At 38.7% G+C, this 7,475-nt stretch overlaps 1 protein-coding gene across 1 annotated transcript; it reads left to right on the top strand.

Annotated features, from left to right (window-relative positions):
- The first annotated feature begins 440 nt into the window (after nucleotides 1-440).
- On the top strand, nucleotides 441-2,340 carry LOC117991294 (THAP domain-containing protein 1-like). The gene is made up of 2 exons (XM_034978862.2): nucleotides 441-580; nucleotides 1,536-2,340. The coding sequence occupies exons 1-2, from the start codon at nucleotides 504-506 to the stop codon at nucleotides 2,302-2,304; spliced, it is 846 nt and encodes a 281-aa protein (XP_034834753.1). The 5' UTR covers nucleotides 441-503; the 3' UTR covers nucleotides 2,305-2,340.
- Nucleotides 2,341-7,475: the final 5,135 nt, after the last annotated feature.

The following is a 7,475-nucleotide window of genomic DNA, read 5'->3' as shown; positions in this document are numbered from 1 at the left end:
TATTATGCAGCACTCTCTGGCACGCAAGTTTCCTCACGATGCTTTCCTTCACCGTTAAAGCAAGCTTTCAAAACAATATTTAATTTCTTAAAACGCACATAGCTCCGAAAAGTTAGATATTAATTGAACCCTCGACCCCCGGATAGTCTTAACCACCATGCTATCACGGATTGTTTAGTACTCAGTTCGTACAAACAACTGCAAGATCATTATCCAATACACGTAGCAAAATACAATGCACTATCTAAACTAAACTACAGAATAAAATAAACCACAGAGCACAGACCGATAAATAAAGCCTTTACGGACTAATATATTCAACGAAAAAATGAAGCCAAAATAAAATTGGCAACGAAAAGATTTTCTACAACTTTCCTAGACTCAGCAACAAAGCCGGTTAAAAATAGGAAGCCGACGCCGACCGCGAGCGTCAGTGTAGCGCAGGCGGTCGACTGCGACGGTTGTGCTTTCAGTTGTATTAATATATAGAGAAAAATACAATAATGCCTTCATGCGTTGTTAAATCTTGTAAAAACAATTCAATGGACGTAAGAAAGGATACCGGTGTCACGTTTCACAAGTAAGCACTTTATATTTCAATTTATTATTAAAATTATTCCTCATAATTTTGTGTTTGTTAAATAAAATTATTTAAAAAACACAAAATTGTATAATTGCGATGTGTGTCACTAGTCGTGCGCTATTATTTATACACAATCTATCTGATATAAGGCCGCGTACAGACTAGTGCAATTTAACATGCAGTGCAAGAATTTGGCGTACCTGCAGCAATGTTACCACTGCACGCCACTAATATCACCAAACCTGACGGGTTTTGAGATTTACCTAAAGGATTGTAAAGTCCAAACTGATTCAAATTCCTTGAATATTACATTGCATTGCACCATTCTATACGCATCTTTACTGTATATTAATTTATCTTTCTGGTGCTTATTTTGCTTTGGCTGTAGCTTTGTTTTTTCGCTTTTGCTGGTTATAGAATTGTTTTATTCAAACATTGAATTGCCTAGAGCGACTGAATTGCCTGGTTAATTTTTTGCGCATCGAATCAACCGAGTTACGTAGCGTGGAAATGCAGCCAGCATTCTTGGCACCATTCCAAGCGGGCAGGATTTGTAATTAGTTTGCAGTATAACTTGTGTTACACTTTACATTTATAGCAAAGCTTTTGCTCTCCGCTACGCTTGTATGAACTGTGTATATTAAACTGTATATCGAGTTTTAGTAGATTGATCTTGACCAAAATAGAACTAATTTTATATTCTTAGTTAAGCAACGATTTCTATGTATGACAGAATGATATGATACAGAAGTAGAGATTTTCTTCAAATCAATGATTTATGTAGGTAGGTAGTTTTGATTTTGCTGAACTAATTTTGATCAGGCATACTGGTATTAAATGCAAACTCAGTTTTCAAGGCTATTTATTATGATTGCTAACGGTTATTTTTGATACTAAAATGCACTTTGAAGATTTTTTATTTCTTTATAAGTACTTGCATTGTTTGTTTCAGGTTCCCAAAGGACATGAGCTGGAAACATAAATGGACAAAAGTTGTTCGTGAGTGCAGAAGTCAAGAATCGTGGGTACCTTCAAAATTCAGCGTAGTATGCTCCGTCCATTTCGCAGAAGGTGACATTTACATCACTCAAGGCGGCAATCGCCGTATCACCAAAAACGCAGTACCCAAATTGAAACTGTACGATAAAATACCTAAAAAGAAGAAGGGTGAATATATTCCACCAGTTGAAACTGTTAGCGTATCTGTTCAAACTGCATATATCGGTCCTGGTGATGAAGAAACTGATAATAATGAAATGATAACGGGTGATCGAGTTGAATCAACTGGTGATCGAATTGAGAATGTTATCATTAAAGTGGAACCAGCAGATATAACAGAAGAAACTGCTGAAATCGAGACTCAAACTGGTCAGGTTAATGATATTATTGTTAAAGTAGAACCTAAAGAGCCACTCGCAGCACCGGCATCCATCGAAATATCAATCGATCCGTTAGCTTCTCAACAAGACCCTGAGGGTGATACGGGTTTACTTTGTGACTCTTCTAATTATAAACAAGAGATCAAGAGAAAGAATGACCAATTAACACTATGTCGGACGAAAATTAAAATACTTCATCAAAAAGTACACAGATATCAAAGACGGAATCTCAAACTGAAAAATATTTTGAAGGAAATTAAACAAAAGAAATTGATTGATAAAGATGTTTTTAGACAACTAACTGCTTGTTTGGTTAAGAATGACGAAAATAACGACGACTGATTTATGTAGTGAAAAGCGAATAACAGGCGACATGTTAATAAAATAAATGAAAACTATAAAATAAATGAAGTAATGAAATAAAATATTGTATAGAAGCGGGCGTTACTTTGCCGAAGTTCATGGTATATAGAACAAAGGCTTAATTTGCTAAAATCCACTGAAAAGCCCTCTCACTGCTAAACATGCAGCAAAAACGTTTGCTGGCGTTGGCGTTGGTGGCTGGCTTTTCCTGCATGTTTAGCAGTGGGAGAGCGCGTGGTGTGGCATGTTGCACCATACAGATGAGATTAAAGCAAATTAAGCTTTGGTTCCTTGTATAAAATAAAATTTTCAAATTATTATTTTATGGTTACAAAAAAGTGTTTCATAATGAATCTGGCTGGCTGTTTAGCGCAAATGCAGTGTTCTTGGCTCCGTTCCAGGCGGACATTATATGAACAGATTATATTTTAAAGTTAACTATAAGTTTTACTGTAACTTTTCATTATAAACATACTTAGCCTTAGGATTAATGTTTGTTTGTGTATTAGCGCAATAATATATTCATGGAATCACTACCCCACCGATACTAATATAAATGCGAAAGTGTGTCTGTCCGTCTGCTAGCTTTTCGCGGCCCATCTGTTCAACGACGATGAAACGACGAAATTTGGTACATTTTGATAGCTTGCATCCCGGGGAAGGCTACTTTTTATCCCGAAAAATCAGAGTTTCCACGGGTTTTTTAAAAACCTCAATCCATGCAGGGGAAGCCGCGGGTATCATCTAGTAGACCTATAAATTTATTCCTCCAAACACTACCCATATATAAACGCGAAACTGTTTGCTTATTGGTTTGTCCTTCAATCGCAACGGATCAGCGGAGTATATTTTTGGATGGATACACCTAACTATAGTTAAAGACCTGAGAGGTGCCTGAGAGTGACATACCAAGCTTTTTACCCCAGAAATTCAAAGAATTCCCACGGGATTTGTAAAACTTAAATCAACGCGGATGAAGTCGCGGGTACCGGCTAGATAAAATGCACCCGGAGGTTGAGTTTGCTATGGGATAAAGTCAAGACCTAAGAAATAAAATTGAAGTGTCTGTCTATAATTTCGAAAAAACTATCTCATATTAAGCGCATATGGTTATTTGAACTATAACATAACTGAATCACACGTTTTTAAAATTTTTGTCTGTCTGTCTGTCTGCCTGTCTGTCCGTTTGAACGGGCTAATCTTCGGAACGGCTGAACCTATTTTGACGGGACTTTCACAGACAAGTAGAGGATTAGCCTCCTCAGCCGTAATGCTGTAAGAAATTGCATTCCTAAATCGTGGTGATCGCACGGGATTTTTAAAGAATTATGCGTTTAAATGTTTTTACGAAATTTGGTACTGGGTTACCTTGCATCCCGGGGACGATCTACTACGGATATTTTTGTCACGGGACAGACACGTGTCAGCTAGTTAGGAATAAAAATAAATAAAAATCTGTTTTAGGACGTACATGTAAAGCCCTTTCATATGATATCCTACTTGGTATAATAATCTTACTATAAAAGTTGAAAATACTAATTATTTTTTCATGAACACTTTTTTTTTGTGATTTAACCACAAATTCACAGTTTTCAGATTTTTCCTTTAATGTCTTCTATAAGACCAACCTACCTGCCAAATTTCATGATTCTTTGGCAACAGGAAGTACCTTGTAGGTTTCTTTAAAGACAGACAGACAACAAAGTGGTCCTATAAGGGTTCCTTTTGAGTTACGAAACCCTAATAAACTATTTCATTCATTCATATTTCTATTCTATTCTGACATCCACAGTGGCAACATTATAGGCACTAAACAAAATGAAGCCTACAAATTATCTCAATATCATACACTAGTGGCCCTCATTATGGCTATGGTTCCCTTTTTTGCGTCGGCCTGAAACTACAAAAACAAGGTCATATTTTACTGACCGCTAAAAGGCAGTAGTGAGCTGAGTTGTTATTCTGTAACGCTGCGTTCGTCGTTGAGTTCGCCATTGAGTACCTAATCTCATGAAAAGACAAATTCCTGAGTGATTGGTCAACGCCGCAGAACGTAAGATCTTCAGTAGGTCCTAATGAATCTCAATATATGATGCATATCTTCCCTATAAGTTGTCTTCTTAAATTGCTAAATGCGTGAACAGATTTGGATGTATGGAGTATCATAAGAATCCTACAAACTACCTGGCGCGTTTGGAACCCTCGTAGATTTAGTTTTAAGTTCGCGAAAAACTTGTCACCACTATATCTTACAAATCCAACTACCGACCATCAAAAAGTGTAATTTATTACCTATTTTGAATAAATTACTTGACTATTTGACTATTTGATCCTAACATTATCGTCAAGTGACACATGCTGTGAAACTTTTGATTAGAAAAAGTGCGGTGGCTGTATGGTGCCATTTTCTTTTTAGTTGCATTGTAGTTTAGTTTCTTGTTAGTTCGTTTTATGGCAGGGCAGTCGTTGTACTTGTACTCTGTCTCGTTGTTATACGAATGTGCGCCAGCCGCCATCGTCTCGGGTCACGTGGTGAAGTGAGCCCAGCCTGTTATGAGTTGATTTCGTCGCTGTGTCAACATCGCTGGCTGCACGTGTACAGAATAGCGCCGCTGATAATTCCCGAAGAGTTGTTTTCGACAGCACAGCCTTATAAGTTCGCTTTAAGTGAGTCGGCGACGCGCCGTCGCTGCTTGCTGCGATAATTCTTTATTAATAGTCTTCCCTTCGCTTTTCTCCCTTCCAGTGCCCTGCTCTACTTCCAAGTGTTCTAGTTAAAGGAATAATAGGATTAAGAAAATTTTTTAAGACACCCGTGACTTTCACCATCTTCATTATTATGAACTGATAGACTCTGAACATAGGGACTTCCACCATTCAGCGGCTCCCTGCGACTCGTTTGATGTCCTCTGTCCATCTAATGGGGGGTCTTCAACGCTGCGGTTTCCGCTGCGAGGTCGCTATAATATAGCACCTTGGATTCCGCACCTCGAAAGAAAAAAGGAACCCTTAGGGAAGCCGGTTCAACCCCCACAGCGTTACGCTTAGTTGGAGAAGAAAGGGGAATATTAGTCATCATGATAAACTTGACTAATATTTATTCTTTTTTTTTTTAAACGAAGGAAAACTAAAGTAGGTATAAAATATGTATAACCAGTGCCTACCCTATGGTTGCGAATCCCCCAACATAGCGAAGCAATAACCGATATTAACATACGTAAGTTATCGTGCGACATACATTACGGACGACACAGTTGCCCTTATTTCCGATCGTAAACTTCCCCCGGTCCTCCCCGGTCACTCTTTGTTACTGGGGTCCGACCGGGATCCTTTGTTCGCGAACAAAATATAGCATACCTGTCTGTATGCTATGCTTAGTATGCGAGTATGCGAGTATGCGAGGCTCTACATCTCACCAACTTTGATACAATTCGAATATCGAAGCGTTAAAGTAAAATGGACATTTGACTTTGAGGGCGTTTGTGCACTCATCCGTATTCCGTTCGTATTCGTGATTCTTCGAAGTGGCCGTCGTACAAATACGTACGTATATTGGATTCGTATTTTTTGACAGATCCGTGAAATCGCGAATGAGGGCACAAACGCCCTAACGCTTAAACTAAGACAATGAAAAGTTAAAGAGAAAGTTTCCTTTGTATTTTTAAAACCTAAATCCACGCGGTCTCGGGCATAAACTAGGCATCATCATCATGATCAACCCATCGCCGGCTCACTACTGAGCATGTTTCTCCTATCAGAATGGAAGGGTTTGTGGCCATAGTTCACCACACTGACCAAGTGCACATTGGCTGAATTCACACACCTTTGAGAACATTATGGAGAACTCTCAGGCATGCAGCTTTCCTCACGGTGTTTTCCTTCACCGTTAAAACAAGTGATATTTAATTGCTTAAAGCGCACGTAACCCTGAAAATTAGAGGTTCGTGCCCGGGACCGAACCCCCGACCTAACGGATCAGAGCTTATAAAAAGCTAGTAATAATAAGTAGTAATAATATAATTGCAAGTTGCAACGCATCTGCTGCTTGATGAACAGAAATCGATTTTATTGCAAAGTGTAAATATTTTTATCGCAGTGAATAAAATAAATGTCAATTGAATAGGTAAGTGAATAATTGTTATAAAAATGCTTTGTTATTCCTACTTAGCTTTAGACGTGCTTGAATAGGAAATCGATTTATGAAATACGCATATTGTTTTATGTTTTTTATTCGCTTGCGTTGGTTAGCAGGAACCAGGAGAAGTTAAATAATCTCCAAAAAGTCTGCGTGTAAGGCCTTGGGAAAGCGTTACAACTATTTTTCCCAACCCCCCCTTTTATATGAAAGTATGCCTAATGATGAATGTGTTTTGCCATGCAATCCGGGTAGCGACCGGCGCTCACGGGTACCCGGGCCTGTGAGTGAGAAATTGGTTACCGAAGACTGTGAGGTAGTGGGCAACCAGGCTACCCCATCAGTGAAGAATGTTACTGGCCAAAGTAATTTACAGCACGAAAGCAGAATATTGAAGCAGCAAGTGCTCAAAAATCCAACTACGTCAGCTCTGCCTGGGCATTTGACTAGGCAAAGGTCATCCTCTCTTGGAGACGTCACTAAGGTTACCCAACGGAAAATTGATCATTACGTGAATATAACACATGGACCTTCAACTGAATCACGAATGGATACTCAAGAAGCTACTCTTAAACCAGCTAATCCTCCTAGTTGGCAAAAAATTCCTTGCTCCAGAGGCCCGAAACGCAAACGTGATAGTACTTCTCCGTCGCCACATGATATTCAGACCAGGAATAGTTTCAGCGATCTCCCATTAGACGCCTCTGATGATTGCGACGAAATGCCTAGGACAAAATTTGCAAATAAACCCCCACCTATTATCCTGTACGGTATCGAGGATGTAAATGAATTGACTAAATTATTGGAGTCTACAAGCAATTCAGAACACTTCAAATTAAAAATAGTTAGTAAAACCAATCTTCGAATTGTCATCAACAGCGTGGATGAGTATAAAAAGATAATAGATGTTATAAGGCAAAAAGGCTTGATTGGGCACACATTCACTAGCAAAGATACTAAATGCTACCGAATCGTAATAAAGAACCTGCATCACTCAACTCCCCATTCTGCAATA

The sequence above is a fragment of the Maniola hyperantus genome, chromosome 19 (assembly GCF_902806685.2).
Source record: "Maniola hyperantus chromosome 19, iAphHyp1.2, whole genome shotgun sequence".
NCBI lineage: Eukaryota > Metazoa > Arthropoda > Insecta > Lepidoptera > Nymphalidae > Maniola > Maniola hyperantus.
Note: the sequence above shows the minus strand (reverse complement) of the source record. Positions and strands in the feature narration are given on the sequence as shown.

Excerpts from the sequence above, each read along its gene's own strand:
- LOC117991294 (XM_034978862.2), top strand. The coding sequence starts at position 504 with ATGCCTTCATGCGTTGTTAAATCTTGTAAAAACAATTCAATGGACGTA. Across the intron at positions 581-1,535 it reads ACCGGTGTCACGTTTCACAA|GTTCCCAAAGGACATGAGCT; the intron begins GTAAGCACTTTA and ends TGTTTGTTTCAG.